Below are 24,647 nucleotides of genomic sequence, written 5' to 3' on the forward strand. Positions count from 1 at the left end.
GCATTATGTCAAAATGAAAATCAAGTCAAATGAGCACACAGAGTCCTAAAAAACAGCCCATGGTGTTTTGAGCCCAGCATCTGCCTGTGCAGCTTGACTGCTTAGGCAGAACTCTGCATCGTTTCTCTGAACAATTACATGTGTGTCCTTGCATTTTAGGTTGCCATGCTGGAATGGGACACTGGTAATCCCACACAACAGCACTGTCATATCTTCAGCCTGACATTTTCTCCATTTATCACTTCAGGCCCTTTTTTCCAGGTTCCTGGAGGACAGGATGCTGTTTCAATAGCCATAATATGAGAATAACTGGGATCTCCCACAGCAACGGTGGATGTAAATATCCTGTTGATAACAATAACCACTCACGGACCTCCAGCAATGCCAAAGCAATCAGTCACCAACCCAGAGCTATCTGAAGGAGCAAATTCCAGAAGACAATTCCTCCAGAGCTGTGATCTTCCTCATGTCAACCAAGGACAGAGCTGTGCAAGGTGCCCAGGGCCTTCCCACGTGAATTTGTGTTCCTGTGATAGGCAGCGGTGACAATTTTACTGTACTATAATTAAATCCTCCAAAGCATCATTCTCTGCTGCTGTCCAACAACATCAGAAGTCCTGTCTACTCCATTTCACAGTGTTGCTCCAACACTATGTGAGTTTTACAAAATCCTGTCATGCCAGCACTCCTGTCATACGCAAAGCAGGTGTTCCGACAGAGCCAGCTGTGCCTCCAGCTGGAAGAAACCCAAGTCAGAAGAGACAAGTTTTGGTGCCTCAGCCAGAGCATTCACATGGGTAGAACTGCTCCTTCACAGAGGTCAAAAGAAGGACAACCAGGTTCATTCCTACTTTAATGCCAACCAGCATTTCAAGCAGATCCAGCTGAGCCGATGCTGCGACACAGCCCTTATTTAGCACAAACCCAAAGGCTCCGGGCCGTGTTCTCAGCGCGGCAGGAGCAGACATAATCCACCCTTCTCAAACGCAGAATCGCAATCTGGCAAAGCAAGCCAAGAGCAACTTCCAGGTAAAGGCAACCCATTCCAGCTCCCACAAATCCCACAACTGGCAAGTCACACTCAGTTAGTCAGCACTTTTCAGCACTTGAATGCTGGCCAGATGGTAATCTACCCCTAAAAGAGTAACCTCTGTGCTTGGCACATAGGTCTTATAGAGTGCTGTTACATTTGTAACCAAACCAAAAATGTTTTTAAGCTATTTATTAGCACTAGCAAAGCATCCACACAAAGATTACAGGTGTCCTAAGAAATATTACACCATGAAAATTGCAAATGATAATTGCACTACCTATAAATCAGTTTTTTTGCTGTCAAAGGACCACAACTTCAGGATAAACATCTTCTAAATGTTAACTTAGGTGGGAAGACAGATTGAGAGAAAACTTTTCCATCAATAATTACATTAAAATAATTCTGATTTATTTTAGTATTTTATTTCAAAACATCCAGTGTTACACATTATTTTAAACTGAGGTTGCCCAGAGACTGCTCAAGCATGACAACTACATATTCTTTTTAAGGATCTCCACGTAGCTTTCAGAAATGTAATAACGTTCCTTTAAAATTCTCACTTTCATGTTTTAGTTTTTAATCTCTCCCCTAAAACATAAAGTCAACTCTTTATATGACCTATTAAAATATTTTTTTGTTTTCTTTCTTTATGAATATTTATATTTTATTTTTTAAATAGTGATAAGAAATTTAAATATACAGACACCTTCCTCAAATTTATGAATCCTTTCAGCAATGGACCTCTGGCTAAGAAAATTTTAAAATATATAAACGTCTGAAAGAATAATTTCTAATATTTCTCTTTTAGAAATTAGTTATTATGTACTGATACCAACCCAGTCCCCTCCATCTGAGCTTCAGACAAAATCAGTTACGTTTCTTCTTAATAAATGGTTTCCCTTCAAACACAGTATTCAAGGAACTAAATAGGAAATTTCTTAAACGTGCTGCTTTTCCTGCGACATCTGAAAACAAGGGGTGCCCTCTGCTGTGCCGGGAGTGGAAGTTCACCCAAACCTCGGCGCAGCATCTCTGCCCGGCTGGGACCAGCGGCCTGGCCAAGCCAGAGGCTGCACATCTCTGCTTCTGCACACGGACAACTTTCTGTCCGTGTCACCGCGCCCTGACACGCACCTGATGGTTTGCACCCTCTTAGTGTCACGTAAAAAGTCCCAACAGAGCAGCTTTACCCCACTGTTGGCACATACAGCTGACTAGCAGCAAAGCTAACACAGTGCTAACTCATTTCTACCTAAAAAGACACTTGACAGACTTCACCACACACATTTTAAACATTTTTAGACTATTCAGTGCACAAAAACGTGCATTTATTCTTAATTAGTTACGTCATTCTTACATTTTCTTTGAACTTTGGCAACTGAGAGAAGAACGCAGCTGAAGATCCATTTCTCTACCTGTAGCAACAAAAAGCATCACATCCTTCCTAAAAGGCAAGGTTTCCTATTTTGCTAGGCAGATAGCTTTAATCTGTAAATAAAGGTAACACCTAAAGCATTTCCTTCTGTCCTTCTAAAAGAACCTTAAACTTTTGTTGTTGCTGTTGTTGTTCAGTTTATAATGCAAAACTTATGTATCATAAAAATGCAGAAGGAAAAAGCAGTAAGAATTGAGCTGTCTGCTGTAGACAAAGTTAAATATCATGTGGGTCTATCAAAATATTTTGCTTACCAAGTTGCCACCTTTTTAACAATTTTAATCAGCATTTACATGCCTGCTCTGTAAATTTCACTATTTGCAAAACAGTAACAACAGAACAGTAAACTGAACGTAAAAACTAAAACACAAAGACGGACCCCTAAAAAGTTACCAACACAGCAAGACACCACTAGGCAACTCTGAAGCAAGGTCAGCAGTACACATTAGTGCTGTGCCCAAAAAACTTAAAAGTTTTAGGAAAAATATCATCATGCTTTTTGAATCATCTGAAGACATGCCCATTTATCAAGTTTACTTATACCTGCCTAAAATAAGCCATTGTTCCACAAACGAAAGAAAAACAGCTGGCAGAGGAAATCTGTACAGAGACATTATCAAGCTTCTCCCCAAAAGAACAAGAAACATTAAGGACCCAAACAGCACCTCTGGCTCTTACTGGGTGAAGCACAGCAAAAGACAGGCAGCGCTTTGGGCCTGTTGATTTGCCAGCTGAGATAAGGAATGTGTGGCTCAGGTAAGGGATAAGCAAGACCACACTCCTCGTGCTTGAAAGAGCAGATCCTGCTGATGCAGGAAGGGGATGCAGCTAGAGCCACTGCACCCTCCTCTGAGGGGAGCCCCACTAGCACCAGGGTTGCTCCCAGCTGTGGGAAAGTTTATTTACCAAATAACACACTTCATAGCAATCAAAAATCAGTTAAAAGTGGTGAAAATGTAATTTCAAGGAAACCACACAAAATGAACAGATTACTCTGCAAGTCAGATCCCTTTCATTTTCCTCATTTCAATATGCCACTTTCCTCTGCTACTTCATTCTCACCAAAATCCACTCCCTCTTGTGCACACTCTTCAAAGAGCAAACAGTGAATAATCATCAATGACACCCAGGCTCACAGAGAACTAAATGGGCTAAGAACAGCATGAAAGTAGAGTCATGATTATCTTCATCTCCTTGTTCTGCTTTGAACATCACTGGGACACTGCAAAGCAAGTTACTTTTCTTCCTCTGGTTCGAGTGAAAAAGTACTTCAGCAAAGTGAAATTCAGAGCTGTAGTCCAGATATTCATTTTTCATGCCTAGTTTGATTTCTAGTATTGCATTATTTTATATTTGTACATGTAATTCCACTTGGAAATGATGCTGTGAATACTATGTAACATTTGAGTTCGTTAAGAAGCTTCAAAGGCTTGATGACTTTGTAGACAGAAAAAGAAAAAATGTTTCCAGCTTCTTACTTGAACAGAAAAACAAAAAAGGGGGGAAAATCAACTTCCCAAATCCCTACGGTAGGGATTCCAAATTCCTAAGGTAGCATTCAGTATCTCCTACAGCTGGATCAAGTGATCCCCTTCCTAAATTCTTCTGTGGACAATCCCCTGGACACCACCTGAGCCAGCATCCTGGGTTAGCAAACTTTTGATCTTCGCACAGCCAGCTTTGATAGTGTGGATTTTCAATGGAAAACAGAATATTACAGATTGTGCAGTAATCTGGGATATCAGGTCATGGATTCAGTGACAGGCATTTCCAGTTCTACACGCCCACTACCACACCAGTCCTGCAATAATAATTCACAGCATCGATCTCCATATCCTACTGGGCACACTCCAAGTAATCCCACTGGTGTGGGCAAACAGAACTGAAAAAAGTTACAAAAAGACAACTTCCACCTGAAGAATAATCAGAGGTCAGGCCTTTTCAGCCTGGAAGAGATTTTTTGTGATACATCAGTACACACACCGCTTTTTCGTGTTTCCCTGTGTGTCTGCTAACAGGCACAGTCACAATGTGTAGGGAAAATCAGCATGACAAAACTCCCTGCACTGCTAGAGAAAGTGATGGTTATTCACAAATCTTTAAATTCATTTTACCACTCACTCTCTCCCAAGTTCCAACCACTCACATTCTCATACTCACAGACCCACAACAAGCATTTGGAGAAATACCACTTGGATACAACACCGAGGATGAAGGTTGCCAGCTATCAAGGCCTCACTGCACCTCCAAGATTGATCCTGTTTGGCAATGGTGAACTAAGTTTTGGACAAATGTTTTACACCCTTCAGGACTCAACAGTTGTTTAGAGGGTAGTTCTTTGCTCCAGTGTTTTACTTTAGTGCAGACTCAATAAATAGCAGACCTACAGCTCACTATCTCTCCATGACTGTTTTCATGGTGGAGGAACAGGAAAACAAATGGCACATAAGATATGGGACACAGGCATGTTGCCCTCCTTCTGTAGTTCAGGAGCAGGGTCTGCTCTTGATGAATCATTCATGCTCCTGCTTATCAGTGTAGGCCTTGCCAAGCCCATCATCTTCAGTTTTACTCCTGACAACAGCTTCCTGGAGAACTGTGGTTTTCCACATTATTACACAGCATCCTTTCAACCCCTGTCCTCTTGTTTCTTTTGCTGCTTTCACACATATACAGTTCTACAGGTGTTTCACTCGTGAGTCTTTATATTTCCACTACAAGTCTCTGGAGCACAGGCCTAACAGGTCTTTGATCTGACCCACTACAATCAATTAAAGATTTTCCACACCCTCCCTGCCAGCCTGCAAAAGCCATAATACAGCTTTGCCCACGGAGCTGTTACCTTGCATTCTACACAACCAAAATTACTTGCTCACTTTCTACATTAGATCTTTGTAGGAGCATGTTAAAAAGAAATATGAGCTGTCCATGTTTCTCTTCAGGCTATTTACTACCCAGGGTGAAGCAGTGAAAAGAGAATCACAGAATTGTTAGGGCTGGAAAGGACTTCTGGAGATCATCTAGTCCAAAGCCCCAACAAGGCAGGGGCACCTAGAGCGAATTATAGGGAAACCTGTCCAGGTGGGGTTTGAATGTCTCCAGAGACGGAGGCTCCATGACCTCTCTAGGCAGCCTGTTTCAGTGCTCTGACACCCTCAATGTAAAGTTCTTCCTCATTTGAGGTGAAACATTTTGTGGTTCAGTTTACGGCCACTGCTCCTCGTCCTATCTCTGGGCACCACTGAGCAGAGTCTGGCCCCATCCTCGCGGCAGTCGTCTTTGAGAATCCCCTCAGTCTGCTCTTCTCCAGACTAAACATGCCCAGCTCCCGCAGTCTCTCCTCGTAAGAGATGCTCCAGACCCCTCATCATCTTTGTGGCTCTCCACAGCTCCTTGTCTTCCTTGAACTGTGGAGACCAAAACCGAACACAATGCTCCACATGTGGCCTCACCAGGGCCGAGTAGAGGACGCTGCCTCGGCCCGACCGCGCCGCGCCCTCACCTGCTGGGGGCCAGAGCCTGCCGTGCCGCTGCCCGGGCGCTGCTCCCTGCGCTGCGGGGGGGTCTCTGCGGCGCCCGGCGCGGCCCCACTGGCCCTGCGGACCGGAGGCACCGCCGCCCGACACTGCCGAGCCCCAACCCCGACCGCGAACCGCGACCAGCCCCGCGCCGCCATCGCTGCCGGGGGCGGGGCCGCCACCCCAGCGCAGGCGCGGCGCGAGGGGCTGAGGCGGGCAGCGCCATGTTGGGTGAGGGAGGCGGGCGCCGCGCTGCGGAGGGGGAGCAGCGGCGGGACGGGAGGACTGAGCCAGGAGAGGCTGGGGATGGATACAGGGACGAATTTCTTCACGAAAAGGGTAGCTAGACATGAGAACTGGCTGTCCAGGGAGATGGTGGAGTCACTGTCTCTGGAGGTGTTCAAGGAAAGACTGGATGTGGCACTTCACGGAATCACAGAACATGCCAAGTTGGAAGGGACACACAAGCATCATAGAGTTCTTCTCCTGGCCCTGCACAGGACCAACCCCAACAGTCACACCATGTGCCTGAGAGTATTGTCCAAACGCTTCTTGACCTCTGTCAGGCTTGGTACTGTGACCACTTCCCTGGGGAGCCTATTCCAGTGCCCAACCACCCTCTGGGTGAAGAACCTTCTCCTCACATCCAACCTAAACCTCCCCTGACACCACCTCAGGCCATTCCCTTGGGTGCCTCACTTGGTGCCATGGTCTGATTGACTTGGTAGTGATCGGTCACAGGTCAGATGATCTCAAGAGGTCTTTTCCCTCCTCAATGATTCTGTGATTAACACACTACCCCTGAAGGCAAAGTTTCAGTGGCCAAGTGACCCCAAGGCCGCTTGCAGTCGGGGCAGGGAGGGTGTGGGCAGAGGAAGACACAGCTGAAGCTCAGGTGAGGGTGCAGCTGCAAAGCTTCAGTGTAATACTGTACTACAGTAAAATCATCCTGCCATTTGGTCATAAAAAAAAACAAACCTTCCTTCAGAACACAGAGAGCTCAACTCTGGCATAGATGACCCTTCTCTTCCTCAGCTAAATAAATAAAAACCTCATACAAGGATCATGTTCCAGAAGGACCTGCTCTACATGGTACCGACCCAACAGAGGAAGAGCAACTCTCTCTGTATCATTGAATTCTCCTTTCCTTTGCTAAGGTGCAGCTGTCAAAGGCTGAGGATACATCTCAACCCATTTTCTGAACTTCACAATGTAATCAGGGCAGTTTAATTTAATGCAGTGGCAGAGCACTGGAACAGGGTGCCCAGGGAGGTAACGGATTCTCCCTCCCTGGAGACATTTAAAACCTGCCTTGACACCTGTGTAACCTGCGTAACCTAAGTGACCCTGCCTTGGCAGGGGGGTTGGACCTCCAGAGGTCCCTTCCAACCCTAACAAGTCTGTGATTCTGTAATTTTCTGTAAGCCACTAGAAGGCAATCTAACCTTAGTCTTCTCCAGAAATGCCAAGCTCAGCCATGCAGATTCCCCCCAGTAGTATATATCAGCACTGAAACCAGACTTCAAGGACTGTTTCAATTAGAAAGAAAACTTCCTTACTTATTTACGTTATCCTCCATATTCACGGGACAATACATTCCTCACATACAGGTTTTTATTAAGCTTCTCACATGTGATTAAGCATATATTCTACATCTGACATGCTAGCAGGGTTGTCAGGAGCCAACTTTTTTCCCTCCAGACAGCTGCGGTGGTTGAAGTTTCACGGATTTCACACAAATGTTGCAAAACTTGTTTCCAGTTCTAAGCGCAGTGATAAAAAGTTCTAACCATACCGATACCATGTGCCAGAAACAAACAAAACACAAGAAATTTGAGGAGTACAGCAGATAAAACAACATGTAGGAGGACAGATCTTGTAAGAGAGCTATGCTGAGCAATGACATTGTACACCTCTCAAAACAGATTTCTGGGGTCATGAACAGGGACAGGGGTGCTGCTAGAGGTACAGGCCTTCAACACATGAAAACAGTAAGACAATGTAGCAGATGTTTTCAAGGGTCAGCCTACAAGGGAAGCAATGTTGGAGTTTAGGAGCAATGCTCTTGATGCCTAAAAAAGAACCACTTCTGTGCTCAGGCTTATTCTTGCAGTCTACACTTTGTTAGTATGAATGAGACACCACCATGTGTGAGTGAAGATGAATCTATTCACAACTGGTCAAACCTTCAGAAGTGTGTTACCAAACCACACTGACATCCTGTGCAAAAAACAAGACTGAAAATGTTATGGGGACTGAACCAAACCAGCACTATGAGGCATCTTGCTTCCATTGGCATTGGTCAGAAGTTTCCTACGTGGACGATGCACAGATAAATGGGTAAATCTTAGATGCTCTGTGTTACCCATCCACATCTGCTGTATGAGGAACATGCTCATAAGACAGTACATTGCTACTCATGTGTGATCCTGCTATAACTTGTGTAAAGCCTGCTGAAATGGAAGTCCTTTCTTTAGCTAGGAGCGATCCTTCCTCCTAGTCCAGTGTCCCTTGCAGGCAACACTCAACTGAAATAATCACAAGGGAGAGAAGAAACAAGCTTCAGTTTGGCAGCAGCAGTAGATTCATAATGATTAAGTTGAGTAGTAGTTACAGATTGAAAAGAAATTATGTATCCACAGTATCTGTACAGTATAATTAACTTCTCAAAAGAGTTGGTTTTTTTCATTGCTATATTTTAAAGGTTGCCTTTAAATTACAGGTAAGTCCTTTAAATGCTTGAAAGGCATAAAAATTCCCCTTCCCACACAAAACCCCAAATAACGTATTTTAGTTTCAAAAATATTTTGAACCCACAAACAAGCTTGGTATCAGTTAATCTGGTAAAATAACTACGTGCTACATAAAAGCACATCTGGTGGAAAGAGCGCAGAGAATGTTACAAGTGTGCTTGGTTTTTGCTTGCAGTATCTGGCAGTGGGTAGCAGGACAGGCAGGAATTTCAGTGGGTCTCCTCCTCTGTCTGTTCTGCAATAGTTTCTGTGGCACTGGCATTGGCAGCAGAGTTGAGAACTTCTCCAAAGTCTCCCCCAGCAGGTTTGCTTCCTCCAACTTTAGACTAGATAGAGAGAGCCCCAACATAAAATAGTAGTTACTTGGCATGCCAGACATGCTTAACTGTACAAAACCAGTACCTCTCCATTAGTAAGGTTAGTAACTCTCTTCAGCACAGCAGCTTTTCCAGGACTGAGCAACCTCCACAATACTCTGAATACAAGTCTTCACATATCCAGCAGGAAATACTCACCAGCAAATTAACACAGCAGTCTTCCTTTATCTTTCAGATACACAAAGCAGCCCTTATAAACAAGGCTGATTTCAGAGTCCAAAGGTTCACATACTCTCAAGTTACAAATAGATACAGACATGCAGCCTTTCAAGCCATTTAGGCTTTAAGAGATTCAAAGTTAAAACTTGCTTCTGTATTGCTCAAGAAAGAACTCTGAGCAGTTTTGTGTCTCAACAGTAATTCCTGAGATCTTTATGCGGCAAGAGCAACTCTCTTACTTTCTCCAGGTAACATGTTAATGCCAGTTAGTTGCAAGGGAATGCATAGTTCCCCAGGCTATCACTTGCATGCTTCTCATCCAACCCATGAGTGTGCCCATGAGAACAGTCAAACCTGGTCCAGTTACATGTATTAGTTATTTTGAAAGTGAGCTTTTACTTGGAGAAGCTATTAATGGTTGTTTCTGGAACTTTAGGGGTTTGTGAATACATTTTAAATTAAGATACAAAGGCCTTTTGTCTTTCATGCCAGAAATGAGAGAAGCTTCCCAAGCTATTCTCCTGGATGGGATACTAGTGCCTAGAAAGGCACGAAATAAAAGCCTAGACCATTGTGGCTACCTAATACTAGGTATTTTACACTAGCTGTTTGTGCAGTTTAGCTGGCTGTTAGTTCTTCCAGTTAGAAGTATCCTCCTGTAAGAGGTGCAGGAAGCCCATTTTTTCATTCACAAATCATTAGGCAGAGAAATCATTTCCACTTAAACTACTTCAGTCTTTTCTCCACATACATAGCTCCACAATCACCAACGTGTTTTAGTAATGCTTACCTTTAAGTTCTCAACTTTTTCCTCAAAGGACTTGAAAGTAGGAGAATTTCTGGGAAAATAAAAAAAGGAACCACAGAATTTGAACCATATCTGGTTAGTCTATAAATATCAGAAAACAAGCAGACAGTTGCTTTTTCCCAATGGGAACATAAGATTTGTTTGTTAGTGGCTCTTTCCTTGTTTTTAAGGGTAGCCTAAAAATAGTTTACCTCTGAATCTCCCCAAGTACTACAAAACTAAAATTAAAACATACTCAAGTTGAAGGCTCACTTTTATCTTTGGCAACTGACACTGTCAGGCCCAGCGACAGGATTCTTCATATCAAAATGAAAGGGAGAACTAGTAAGTATTTTAGGTTTAGGTCATTATACCAGTGATTTCAAACAGGTTTCTGGCTTAAAGGATTTCTTCAGAAAAGTTTAGTCATCGCTTCTGGTTAGCCTAGTACATTACTGCTGAAGCAAGCTCAGCAGAGTTTTTCCACTTTTTACAGGAAAACTAGTTCAGTTTAATTGGCTACACATTAAATTAATAAAACATGGTTCACAGTGGCATTTTCTTCAAACATGTTAAATTTAAGGGAGACTCCCCCTTGTCTTTAAGTGCCAGAGGCAGCTGTAATTACAAATGGTAAGTTTTGCACACAAAGAGCAGGACAGCTTGGGATTTCCAATGCTGAGGGCCAGTGTATTATCCATTAGGGTCAGAAGAGTGGCTTAATGCTCCGACTAGCTGTCACTGCCATATGCAAATTTGTGCAGCAGCTTGTACACTTTTTCTGCCTTTATGCAGGATGGAAATTGCTTGCCTTCAGTGCCCCAGGACTGTGGGTTCGTAACAGACACAAAAATTCATTATATAAATATTAAAGACAAGGGTGTTTTTTAAAAAGAAGTCTGAAGCTTCTCTTCTCCCTTTGCTTGGTATTTGTGTAGGTCACCCACATTTAGCAGCACTCTCTCACTTGGGAAAGCACAAAATGACACATATATCAAAACCAGACTTTCAGGAGATAAAGGGACACAGTGCCAAGCAAGGGGAGAGAAAAGGCAAGCACCCCGAGTCACCAAGAGACTTTTTGTGAAACTATAATATTTTTTTTACTCACTTTCATTGTTCAAAAACATATGCCAAGCTACTGCTTTTTAAACTTGCAATCACTTAGTAGCATTACATTTCTAATGTAATTTTTCAGGGAAAAGTTGTTATAGTTTTCCTAAACAGCAGGGAATTGCACTTGGTCACATTCCATATGTTGATAGCCACCACCAATAAAAAGAAATAAAACTAACTTTATCCTATATGTTAGTACAGGAAATCCATTACAAAGCTGGGAAGATTTTTTGGTTTTGTTTTAAACCTAAGTTAGCTGATTTAAGTTAGATTTTACTTGATTCTACACATGAAAGTAAACACAACAGGTGGATTATACATACATTACCTCATAATAGGCATACTAATTGAATGTTGTATGGAGCGTATACTAAGTGCCAGCATTAAGAAAAGAGAAAGCAAGAAATTAGTTTAAGTATTACATGGAGAAAAAATTGGCTTAGAGAGCTGACTTCTGGATACTATCTTTGGTAAACAGCCAGTCTTATACAGGCCTATACAGTAACTGCTCGGGTTTGCTTTTTTAGATTGCTTAGCCATGCACACACACAAGTACGTCAGAGCAAAAGCTGCAACAACCTTTCTCCCTTTTAGAGAGATTCAAGTGCCATGCTTGTTAGTACTTACTCTGCTTAGCTGCAACAGTCTGTCTACTCATTAAGTTTCTCAAGCAATGAGAGTCATGCTGCATTTACAGTCTGGATGATATCAAGTAGAAAGTGAACACTCAAGAGTCTTATCAAGCAACTCACCTTCCTACCGAAAAGAATTATCCCTACATTCAGACGGCCTGCACTTCAATTCAGTGTAAGATTTCCACACTCATCAATACAAATTATCTACTCGTCAATACACATTATCTAGCAAGAGCAGTCACATCAATCTGTATTCAAGGTCAGATTTATGCTGGGGGCAGGGAGAAAGTCCTAGTTCTGTGTTCTGAAATTCATGGAGGATTTCTGTAACCAGCTAGTGTTGCTATACAGTTACTGCTTGTTTACACACACTCATAGAAGCTGACTGGATATAGATTAAGGAGCTCTCAAATAACCTCAAGACCACCTAGAATCCAATTTAGTTCCATCTAGAAAATCCCTGTTTACTCTTGACACAAACAAGTCTTATATGTTAAATGTTTCTTATCAAATACCACAGTAGTAACTCAAAGTTATTAAAACTGATGATCACAGATGTTCATAACTATGTTTGGAATGTCGAATTTTGTCTGGGCTTTACGATGTCTTTCAAGAGAATAATTTCCAGGGAGTTGCTGGGGGAGAAGGGGAGGGAAGGGAAATAACTCTCTCATATGATGTACCTTCAAACTTTCAATTAGTATCTCAGCACAATGAAAGATACATTCACAGAACCAAAAAAAGTTCTATGTTCATTGCCGAACAAGTTTTAAGAGATTCTTTCTGGAGGCTCATCAGTAAAATACAGTGATACGGGAAAACTACACAAGTGAAAAGCTCCCTTAAGGCTGGGATCCCTTAGGGCAGATGCACAACCATAGATTGATTTGTACATGCAGTGCACTGGGAATCAGATACACAAAGGCCAGATGCTTCCCTGACACGCATCAGTAATGCACGGCCACGTTTCATCCATTTCCCCAACCCCATTTCTGCTGCGTTTCATCTTACACAAGGACTGACTTCCACAGGCTTTTCCAGAACACAGAGAAGCTGATTGTCTTCTGGACTGTAATTTATATTCCCCACTGAGATGTGGACTACTACAAGTTCTGGCCTTGCTACATGACAGGCATTATTGCAGAACTACGCTGACACTAACCAGTTCCAGTCATGCTCAGCCACTTCCCCTCAACCTGCAAGAAGCTTAAGGCTAAAGAGGGTGAAATTCATATATTTACAAACTGCAGAACTGCTCACACTGAAAAACAGCAACCTGTTTTTCTGTAAAGTACTGCAGATCTTTTAACAGGTTCTACAGAAGTTTAATTTAACATCAGAGATCATTTAATAAAAGAACTATTCATACATTCATGAAGGATTTACTTGCTGTTGTACAACACACTTACATATACACTCAGTATCCATTTTGTATGACATCATAAGATAGTTTTATCACAATGATCTGGTCTGCAAGAGAACTGGATTAGATAAATGCAGTTGATATTTTTTTAACATCACCTGTTCTTCAAGCAGTGCAAAGAAGCACAATTAAGCCTTGAAAGGCTTTATAAAGAAGAGAACCTGTATTTTTTCCCCAAAAGACAGAATGCCATATCAAAGCACTCACTCAACTAGACCAAGTTGGGCAGTTTGAAAAAGAGAAACCCTTTTTACAATGCTCAGAAGCAAACTCCTCGCTTAAAAAAACAATTAATAAAAAAGATACAGTTAAGTTGCTCTCCAGTCTTCCACATATTTTGTATTGCAAGCTTTCTTATCCTTTACATGATTATTTTATAAAGCTACTACATTACCTCACATTTTGAAAAGGCACAAGGACCTATGCCAGAGTCCCTACCTAGAAACATGGTCTGAAGAGTGCATACACACTAGCTATTTGCTTTTGTTAGTAGTTAAATTTCCAGCTGATAAATGATGATATTTAGGAATCCATGATAATATATCAGACTTTCAAAGCAAGCAAAGGAAGTTATTCTGCAATCTCAGAACAAGGCAAAGATGGACTTCTGCTCCATAATACAGATACAGTGCAGGAGGAGCCACGTGCAAAGTCGTGATTGCTCAGAAGTTTGAAGAGCACTACATCTTGGTACTATTGTTGTTTTGCACGTAATACTGATGTTGCTTACACAAGGAAGGTTAGTTCATCACAACTTCAAGACATTCTTATAAAGGAGAAGAAAGGTATTAAGAGAAACCTAAGAAGGAACAAAGTTCATGTCAGCATAACAAAGAGCAGAGGAAACAAGCTAAAAAAGGAAGCAAGCAATAACACACCGACATTGCATTACCAGTCCTCCCTTCCCCTCCATTTCAGTACTTTCCAAGTTCACAGCTCCACCACCTGCCTCACTCCCTTTTCTAACTCCCTACAAAATCACTTTGCAGTGCAAGAACGAAGACCTGCATGTGATGTTTGCTGCATGGAACACGTAGAAATAGTCCAACACAGAAGAAATCACACCATTAAAGCTGAGAAGTCCCTCAACTAAAACAATACAAGGAAAGCATAGCCACGATGAAGCTGCTACTTAAGAGTTTAAGAATAAAAACGCACTTGCGTATTCAGTATTAGTTCAAATAAGTATCAGGCCCATCAATTCTCATTTCCAGGAAAGAATTTAGGCAGCTAAAACTTTCTGAAGTTCAGACTTGCGTAGTCTTAAAAGTAGACACGACTTGAGTAGTCACATAACTCTGGGACCTGAATTCACTGGCTGAATCCCAGATGAATTTGGTTCTCATGAAAAACAAAAAAACTCAAAGGTTTTTAGTCTCTTGCTCAAGTGCAACTAAGATCTTGAACAGCACTAATTTTTCACAATTTTGTTTTATTTTTTAAACCTCACTGCTTCTGAATTTATAACAATACCTTGAATTTTCATTGCTGTGATTCTCCCCAGGAAGCACACCAATGGTGTGGACTCCTCTGGCATTGTTACACTCCCTCCCAGTGGCCCAGTTTCTGATAAGGAGTACTCAACACCCACATAGCTACTAACTAGAGTAATTAGGACACTCTTCTTTTGATGTATTAAATTCCTGAGGACAGAAGACAGTTCTGAGTCTGTGCCTGTCCTTGTCCAATGCAATAGTCTAATACTAACAGAAGAACACCAATAGCCTTAAGGAAGGTGAATGAACCCTGTAAAGTGAGGAGCTGAGCTCTGCATCCCAAAGGTACAGAGACATCTTCCAGGCTCCCATTACCTCACTGATGCTAAAGGGGATGTATTTCAGACCAGCTGCTCTTCTTATACCTGAGCAAATTGAGCTCACTTCAGAGAGCATCCTGTGCCACCACCCATCTCCTCCCTGGGGGCTATAGCTCCTAGTTAGTATTCTAGGAGCCAAATCCCTAGTCTTTATAGAGATCCTGGTGCTGTCTTTAGCTACTTAGTGGAAGAGTACAGAAAAGATGAAGCCGGACTCAGGCGTGCATAGACAGGATGAAAGGCAATGGACAGAAGTTGCTACACAGGAATTTTGACTACTGAAAACATTGAATATTTGCTTAGACTAAGCAGATAAAAGGCAATGCAGACAAGGTAACTAAAATACTGGTGCTGCTAAAGTAATTAACTCAAGGACTGTTCACTGGACAAACTATGAACAGGAAATGTATAAGCTAGTTTACATTTTGATTCCAGTAATTTTGTTAGAGTCACAATGCTAAACAGCTATTGTAATAGACACAAAAAGGGGTAAATTTCTACTCTGTCACAGCACAAACATGGTACAGACAAAGAAGGAGGAATCCTGCATGCCATTGACCTCAACACCATACTCTGTCTCTTGACAAAAAAACCTTGTAGAATCATTCTAGTGGGTTCCTTTCTTACAAGGAAGAGAGACTAATTGATTATGAAATATACTCGAGATTTTATGGTCTGGGGTAGTTACCAGGTGAACATGAAGAAAGAGCTTCAGTTAAAAGAGCTTCAGTTTTACATTAACTAACACTGGACAAAAGAAGAAATTACCTTCTACAGACAAAAATTTTAATTAAAGATTTTAATGGAGACAGTCTGACTACATGCTTAGTTTCAGAAACAATTCTTGCGCCCACCTTACCTAAAGGAATGTGAAAATGCCTGTAGTCTGCACAATGCCAGAGTAAGCATTAAAGAGAGAAAGGAAGTTCTGATAAATCTGAAGAAAAATATGTAACTGTGTAGCTGCACCTCAAAGTGTTTTCTCACTAGACTTCAAAAAGCAAGAGGTTAATGGCAGCACTTTAAAACAGATAGCTGATTTTATTACACTGCTTCCAATGCAGCAATATTCTGCTGGAATGTGTGGATTTTTATTTGCCCAATAACTGAAAAATAAGTTTAACTCATTATTCACAACAAATTACATGCAAAGATGAATAATTGTCTATGCTCCAATAGTAAAAATTACATAATCAAAGAACTGTAAGCTAAGCATCTGACTGTAGTGCATCCAGCAGGAGTTTTGCATGCAACTCACAACAGCGCTAAAAATGACCACAAGACTTACCTAATGTGCATGAAGGGCTGGCATTTGTGTCATTTGACACAAAGTCAAAATATGTTGTATGCCAACAATAGTTAAGAATTTAAAAGTGCTAATAATCTCTTAAAAATGTAATAAAATCAAGCCACTTCTATGAGGCAGAATAGCCTACAAAAAAATAAAACACATCTGGAAGGAATACACACACAAGACAAAACAAAAAAACCCAACAAACAAAACAAAACAGCCAAACAACAAAAACAAACTGTCAAACCACAAACAGTTAAAGATATTAGTTGTCTAAATATAGCATTCCACAAGCTGAGAAAGTCAGAGAAGAGAAATGACAGTGCTATGTGCATCAGAGAGGCAGGTAGAGACACTGCCACCTGCAATCACACCAGAAAAGTAAGAGCAGTAGTGGAGGTTGTAGATACACATTGTTTCTCTCGCATATATAAAGTACACACCACAGAACTCTTCTGCATCAGTGAGGACGTACAAGCAGATTTTGCAGCAAGTCTCTTAGCTCTCCTAAAACAGATGCTGAGGGCTCTTGATAGATTAACTTCTAGAAGTACTAGTATGTTAACAACAAAAATTTATTTCAGTGATTACCTGCTTAAATAAAAATTGCAACTACTTGCAAAAAGCTAAAGAAACCTACCTGACATCTTCAAACTTCTTGGTTATTACTGAACCAACAGAAGAAAAAGCAGCAGAAGCCTTCTGACCAGCCTGAGACAGGGTTTCTGATGTTCTCTTATACCTGTGCTCAAACAAAATTTAGTTTTTAGTTATTTTAATAAAACACATAAGGAATCTTTTAGTGTATGTACATTTGTATCAAATACAGAGGTATACTTCAGTTTTGGGGTCTAATGGACAACCTACTTAAGAGATTGCAGTCCTTTCTAGCTACAGCATCTCTGCCACCACTGACTTGAGGTTTACCAATATGAACCTACCAGAAGAGAAACTATCTGCTATTGCAGGACTTGCCAAAAAATAAAATAAACCCACACAAAAAACCACCCCGAACAACAAAAAAAAAAAAAAAAAATCAAAAAAAAACCTCAAAAGAAAATAAGACTCAAGAAAACAACGCTATGCACACACACTGAAAAACATCTAGTTTTTGTGCCAAGTGTCTGACTTTTTGTACCAAGCAGTTCTGTCAATAAACTTCATCATAAAATGTTTGAGGTACATCCTGTTACATTCTGTGTAGTCATCAATTGCAGAAGGCAGCTGCTCTAGACTTTAGGCTAACAGCTGTGTTTAGCAAGAACAGTAACTGTGACAGTGCCCTCTTCCTGCATGAGCTCAGTTTACAACAATTTTTCAGGGTGGAAAAGAAGGGTAATCTGTTGGACTCAGGACACCTTGGTATCTCAATAATGGTATCTCAGATCTGTCAAACAAAAAAAGTGTGTTAGAATAGCCTGCGTTACAGTCATTCTTTCGCATGAGATACGACTAGCGCTGTCCTTCTTTAAAAAAATCTATGTTGATTTATCCAGCTAAGTTTTAGTGCAACTTAACTTTGTCTTATCTACACTCACCTCACTTCACAAGCACAAAGGGTTTAGACATGACACAAGAACTAAACAGTTTTCACCTCAACAGCCTACACAATCATCATGAACTGGTACATACGCCGTGGTTGATGTAACATCTTGCCAGCTTTTGGTAATATTCTGCCTTAGTTCCTGTAGGGAGTTAATTCCCAGCTTTCTCTTGATCTCTGCTAGATGTTTCTCTTTGGCAGCTAGCACTTGTGAGAGCGTCTGGATTTCTTCTTCCACCTGTGACAGGAGAGTTGATGAGAAGAAAGTTAACAAGCAATATACCCAGCCATTTAACTATGTATTCTTTAAAACATCTATTAGACATCAGTACTGGGAGGGCTAACAGGTTTTTTACATTGCCTCACAGTCATTTCTAAATCATCATCATCACATCATGGCTGGGCTTCCCGAACAAAGATTTGGGATTTCTAAATACTAAAAGGGAAATCCAACATAGTCTACAACAAGAGCTAGTGAGAAAGTAATCTATCTGCAGCTAGCTGTTACTGGAATATGTACATTGGTAACTAAAAGACTGTATACTTAGAAATCATTACCTATGACATGTAAAGCTTGAAGATTAGTCAAACCTGGAACAATCACCAAGCCTGTATTCTACTTCCACGTCAGAAGAGATACCAATGTGTGACCAGTGTCAGGAAGCTCAGAGCATGTCTGACCCATGCACAAGTTTTGTATCCTTGCTCAAACAGAAAGGTTCTTTTGTGGCTTAAGCCAGCAACCGAGACTGGATCCAGCCACAGGAGTGCCTTCCTCAGATCAGGGGTGGGTGGAAATGGTGGCAGACTGAGCAGTTAAAACCCACACAAACACACAAAGGGTACATAGCAGCTGCTCTGCAACTAGAAAACTATATTGTTCCCTCTTTACTCAGATGGTCACTTACACCTCTTCCAGAAGCATGATCAGATCATGACTAGGGATGTCAAAACAGTTCTACTATGCCATCCTGTGAGCTATATAGATGTGACAGAGGCACTAAGGCTGTGTGTCCAAAAGCTGGGGTATACCTCCAACCCTACTTCCTCATCCAGACAGGATCACCTCACTTTAGAGTATCAGGCTGCCCACTCATTTAAGCTCCTCTGAGGAAATACCAGTACCTTCAATGCACCTTTGTTTTTTGCATATCTGTCTGAAGTCCAGTGACAGACCCTAGTAGGACCAGACTACCCTCACAATCTTTGGCATTAAATGATACTCAGGACTACCAAATACAAGACTGCATTAAATGTGCTTATTTCACAGCTAACCTTTGTTTGCCAACCTTAGGCTTAAGTCAATGTCTTTTATTATGTCCTCAAGTCACACAGAGCTACTAAAAAAAAAAAGACTGGCAGCCCAAAAAAGCTTGACTTTGACAACTTTTGAAATGCATGTCTCAGGCTTGAATACTTGACTATCCTTCAGAGTGCTACTTTAACCTGCTCTTAAAAAAATTCTGCCATGGACAGGAAGGGTAACGTGGTTAGACATTAGCAAAACAGTGGCTACACAGTAAAGCATTCTTCAAGAAAGAAACAGCTTTAATTACTCCACAACAGTTGAGACAATACTTGGATTTTGGCTTTGGTTTCTCTTTGACTGCTTACTTACCCACTTCTCACTTGAGGGAAACAAAGGGTTAGATATTTATGCATCTTGGTTTAAGATCTGTACACTCAGCACTTCCAGATTAATTCCCCCTCGCTAGAACTGGCTGTTCTTTTCTCTTTGACACCTTCCCTTTCCCTCCCCGCAATACAAAGGAGTGTCATACAGGGCTTTAGACACTCACAGAATAACTATGCAAAGCATTAACTGTATGTTCAAAGACAGCATTATCCCAGATTTTCATTCTCAAAATAAGTTTAAGAGCTATTTGCAAAAGAATTACCTTGGCAAGCTCTTTTCTTAGCTCGTCCTGTTCTTCTTCTGAGAGTGTTTCTGCCATACTGACTGTAGCAGCAGCATCCTCTCCAACCTCAGGTATAGAGTCACTTCTCAGCAGCCCTTGAGGTGAATAAAGCATTTAAAGTCAGATTACTACAAACAGCTGCCAAACAGCAGCTAATGTTAGCATACAGCCCTTTTGTGCCAGGGAACAAAGAAAACTGATGAGAGGACACCAAAGTCATGCTCCTCAAGTGCTACTGCATACAGGAAACTAAAGGTATTTTACACTTCATTCTATCAAGTTGCATTAAAGATCAATATAATTGCAACTGCTGCTGTAATAGGAGACTGGGAGCATGTTGAGAACAACACATCCCACTACTCTCTGAGAGACACCAAGGTGCAGAATCCTATGTCCCAACCAGTGTTTCCTACACAACCTCTGCCCAGGAGTCTGTGTGCACTCTGATCTCTCACTCATCCGACACAGAAACTCTGGCAGCACAGGAGGTGCTCAAGGCCAATGCAGAGGTTCCCTCCCTTACCACTTTCTGGATCAGAATTAAAAACGAGCACACTGGGAGCAGCCTTGGCAACAAGCAAGGTTCGCAACAGTGGAGAAAAATATTGCACTGCAAGTACAAACTCTTCCTCTGTACCCTGTTCAACCTCTCTCATCCCTACTAACTGGGACCACTGTGGCTAGAAAGTGGTAGATATCATGGAACAAGAAGTAAGCTGCTGATTTGCACCTGGACATTACGACAAATGAGAAGCCCAGAGATGGAGCAAAAGGCTGTCACTTTAGACAAAGCAGTGGAGTGCTGAGAAGGGACTGAGGAGGATGTGCATCCACTCACACTGCTGTCTCTTCCCCTTCCAAATCCAGAAACCAAAACTCTGCCAAACTCCTATATAAAGCACAAATATCCCTATAGTCTTCCTTAATTTTGCTTTCACAGCTTCAGGGAAAGGAAGGAGGATGATATTATTTGTATTATCACGGTGCATTCACTTGTAAGATTCCTTTATTCTTAGTCCTTAGTGCTTGCAGTAAGATCACTTTAAACACCTTTTAATGCAACAAACAAAATTTACAGCAAATGATTTCCCATTTTGAATCTCTGTGGTTGACACTTTAACATAGAGTTTGCCAGAATTAAGGAATTCTGTTCTAATTGCAGAGAGACTAGTTTGTAGGGAGACTGCATGCTAGAATGGTTGTGATTTCCCAGAACTAATTCTCTATTCAAGAGGTAAAATAGTTTTAATGATAATAAAAAAAGAAATTAAATAAAAATCTTAAAAGAGAAAAAAATAGGATTGTTTGTTAAAAAGGAGAGAAGATGAGTGTGTGTGTATGTATACATACATGTGTATACACGTATATAAATATATAATTCATCTAAATTGAGGACACATTAAGTAATGTTTCCTATTAATCACTACAGTAATTTAACATACAAAATTCCATCCTCATTTCAGCAGTTTCTGGTGGCACTTCATACTATCACTTAGTCTGGGAATCCATAAACTCCTTAATTTTCAAAGAGATCACCCCTATGATTTTGCTGTGAGGTTTGATATCAACATCACAATCAACTGAAAAGTCAGGGGGAAAAAAGATTCTGTGTGTCTGTAATTAGTTGTAAGTATTCTATGAAACACGCTACTAGCAGCTGTTGAGTCTAAGAAAAGCAGCCTTGTTCTTGACCAAGTTACTGAACTCAAGTAAAGCTCAATTCCACAAATTCTTACCAAAACAGTTATATTTTCTGCCTGTATTTGTATCCAGAACACTTATCCTCTAAAACCACACTGCTATATGGGCAGAACATTTGTAAATGCTGTTACCATGGAATACACTGAGGAGGAAGCAAAGAGAAAGAAGATGAAACTCCATTCTGCATTTATTCCTGAGATCTATACCACATTTTCTCAGAGATTTACATGTGTCTTCTACACAAACATTGTGTAGGTCCTATGGGTTTCCCAAGACACTATTTTCTGGTAGAAATCTAAGGCAGAAAGAACTTGAAGTCTAATGCCCAAACCAAAGCACAGCACTGCAGCACCTGAAAAAAAGTATTATGGCTCATGTAACAAAACTAGATAATTTTTTGTTTATACATCAACATATTTCCTTTTCTTAACAATTAAGAATGCCACACCTTTTTGTCAACTTCCTATTTAATCTATTAATTACACATGCCTCTATGAAGGTAAACTAACAATGCAAACTGCATTTTTGCAAATTGCAAAATGCAACTGGAAGTTGCATCCTCCAACCTCCCAGTATGTGCACCTACAACTCCTGATCTTGTTCTCATCTGCATGCCCTTCAGGGACCACAGAGCTTGCTGTCACAAAAGTCATTTCTGAAAGTTTGCAAGTACCAAAGGCCACACGGACTCCAAGAGCATTAGTACATCCAGCTGAAAGTCTGTTCAATCCGATTATGAAGAGTCATCTGGATTATATCACCAAAAATAGATCAAGTGAATCCACCAGTAGGAAAACATGCTGGATTGTCCCCCGCAGCAATAGCTTCTGCTTTGGGAATGTACCTTGTCTTTGGAAAACTAGTTTTTTAAGAAAGTTTGTGCTGCTTCTTGCCTACTACACTGAATTTAAGACACAATGCTAAGATGCAAGGGAATGATCTCTCCTTCCCTTCCCATTTCTAGATCTTTTAGGAAGACAGGAAATCACTGCTACTTTGAGTCCTTCATAGCTCACCCTGCACATATGACCAGGCCTTCTCTCCTCTCTTTGCCTTCTGACCCCCTTCCATTTATTACTTTTTCTTGAGCTCCATATGACCCCCTTCCATTTATTACTTTTTCTTGAGCTCCATATGAAGTATGCAAACACCTTCCCATCAGTATTTATTCTGGCACCTCCCCTCTCATCCCCTGTCACTGTTCACCTCTCTGTTCACTTTACTCCCATTCCTCAGTTCAGTACTTGCAGGACACAGGGTTCATCCATGCATTGGGAAGTGCTAAACCATCTGACCAAGGAGCAGTTGTCTACACAGGTAACAAGCCCCACACCTCCACAATGGTGTGGCTACAATCCAAATTTAACCCATAATCTAGGGCTGACTGCCAGCAAGATCCTGGTTTCAAGAAAGCTTGGTAAGAAAAGGTGCACAGCCCACCTTAGATATTTCCATGGGGTGTGGGGCAAGAAACCAGCAGTCGACCAAGAGACGGAAATACTTCTGCTCAAACTATTATTAAGAAAGCATTTCTCACTTGTGGTCTTTTTCCACCAACGGAACTGCTGTTATTATTATTTTATACTGTTATGTATAATTGTTATTATACTTGTTTCCAACTTGTTACCCTTCCTTATGTGAATTCTCTTGCATCTTCATGCTGCAAAGGACTTAAAATTCAGTTATTTGGTATTCTGATTGCTATAACCAAGTTTAGCTGAACATTTCACATCTCAAACTCTTAAACAGAGTAAAACTAAAATTTGTGGGGAAAAAATGGAAATACATAATATTGAGAAAACTTACCCAGTTTAAAGGTCAGTTTTCAGGTCTGTATTTCTAAGATTGACATATTAACCCAGCACTTTATTAGATCTACTTAAGTGAACCGAATAAAGATATGAACAAGTTTGTTGTTCAGTTGTCCACAGTTCAGGGAAATGGCACTTAAGTCTCTATCATCCTGCCAGGGTAGGCAAAGCATTAGAGGAATTCGATTTACACTCAGTTTTTCTGATTTGGGGTTTCCTTTGGTCAGTTTCAACCCAAGTTCATGTTCTATTTTGACCAGAAGTTCCTGCCTCTTTTTGGCCTGAATTCAGAGATCAGCAGCAAACACAGGCAGTTTAAGGAAATCCGGGTCATTTCGGATGAACGGCCTTGGGGGGGGGGGGGGTGGACTCCACAAAGCTTTCTCTTTAGACCACATATTCTGTGTCAGGCACTCAGAATGAGCATTTTGGCTATCACTACACAGTTGGCAAAGCTAAAGAAAAAAGGTGGTTGTTACAGTTCAGGAGAACAAGCTGTTACAGGATTGTAAGATCGCTCCAACATTTGAGTAAGGTACAGTACTACAGGGAATATTTATTTTACAATATATATGAAGAATCAAATTTAAGTACTTCCCATTTCTCAGAGGAAAAAGCCAAAGTGAGACATAATTCTTGAACTTAGGTGAGAAAGCTCTTGGGCTTCTGCCAAACACTAATCATATATTCATTCAAAGGGAATGAAAAATAAAAAAAGCCCAGCAAAGGCTGGTGGTTATGGTGATGCATCACCACTTGATACAGAGGACTGCTCCCCCACTCCTTTAGAAACGGTGGGAGATGCAGTAATTGCAAAAGTGAAAGCTGAAAACTATTCCCAGAAGCCCCGGTTTGTCAGATTCTCCAAGGGGGTTGGTTTATTTCACACAGAGGTTCCCCAAGGGATGCACGTTGCTTTAAGATTTTAAAGAACAGGTCCACCAAAAAAACTTAACACCCTTGTAACTTTCCTTTGCCACACCTGAAGCTTTCTATATTTAAAATTACTCCGGAAGATTACATCTGGTAGCAAGGAATGGAAAGTAAAGATAATAACACCAGACTAGGATGTGTTGGGAGACATGGTTGCAGGTGTTCTGTACAACAGGTTAGCAGCTAGAAACTAGTAGGGTTAAGCACTAGATGGAAGTCACTGCAGCACAGCACAGGGGAGCAGAAGTGCAGTTAATATCTGCAGGTTTAAGAGATTCACCATTTTAAATATCAGGTTGAACAGAGTAAAGGTAAAAGAGGGCAACTTTGTTCATCAGTGAGATTTTCAGTACTAAGGCAAAAGCAGATTTTAGACTATACAGAGCTCTGAAGTCCT

General features: G+C 41.1%; 2 protein-coding genes across 7 annotated transcripts in view; both read right to left on the reverse strand.

The window, feature by feature from the left end:
• The window catches only part of MRPS28 (mitochondrial ribosomal protein S28), a 75,156-nt gene extending 68,983 nt beyond the window's left edge, over positions 1 to 6,173 (reverse strand). Inside the window, exon 1 of one of the 2 annotated variants that reach the window (XM_051770624.1) lies at positions 5,971 to 6,173. In XM_051770624.1, coding sequence (XP_051626584.1) covers positions 5,971 to 6,144 — 174 coding nt within the window. In that variant the 5' untranslated portion in view covers positions 6,145 to 6,173. The remainder of the gene's footprint in view (positions 1 to 5,970) is intronic. The other variant, XM_051770633.1, reaches the window with a different exon arrangement.
• Positions 6,174 to 7,582: 1,409 nt separating this feature from the next.
• Positions 7,583 to 24,647, reverse strand: part of TPD52 (tumor protein D52) — a 40,084-nt gene continuing 23,019 nt past the window's right edge. For 3 of the 5 annotated variants that reach the window (XM_051770588.1, XM_051770581.1, XM_051770559.1), the window contains 7 exons: positions 19,785 to 19,900; positions 17,976 to 18,124; positions 16,984 to 17,085; positions 15,912 to 15,938; positions 11,507 to 11,548; positions 10,066 to 10,114; positions 7,583 to 9,065 (listed from right to left, as the gene is read on the reverse strand). In XM_051770588.1, the coding sequence (XP_051626548.1) occupies positions 8,949 to 9,065; positions 10,066 to 10,114; positions 11,507 to 11,548; positions 15,912 to 15,938; positions 16,984 to 17,085; positions 17,976 to 18,124; positions 19,785 to 19,900 (602 nt within the window). In that variant the 3' untranslated portion in view covers positions 7,583 to 8,948. The remainder of the gene's footprint in view (positions 9,066 to 10,065; positions 10,115 to 11,506; positions 11,549 to 15,911; positions 15,939 to 16,983; positions 17,086 to 17,975; positions 18,125 to 19,784; positions 19,901 to 24,647) is intronic. The other 2 variants (XM_051770560.1, XM_051770570.1) reach the window with 2 other exon arrangements.

Source organism: Manacus candei, unplaced genomic scaffold, assembly GCF_025592945.1.
Source record: "Manacus candei isolate 608988 ecotype Guabito, Panama unplaced genomic scaffold, ASM2559294v1 h1tg000008l, whole genome shotgun sequence".
Taxonomy (NCBI): domain Eukaryota; kingdom Metazoa; phylum Chordata; class Aves; order Passeriformes; family Pipridae; genus Manacus; species Manacus candei.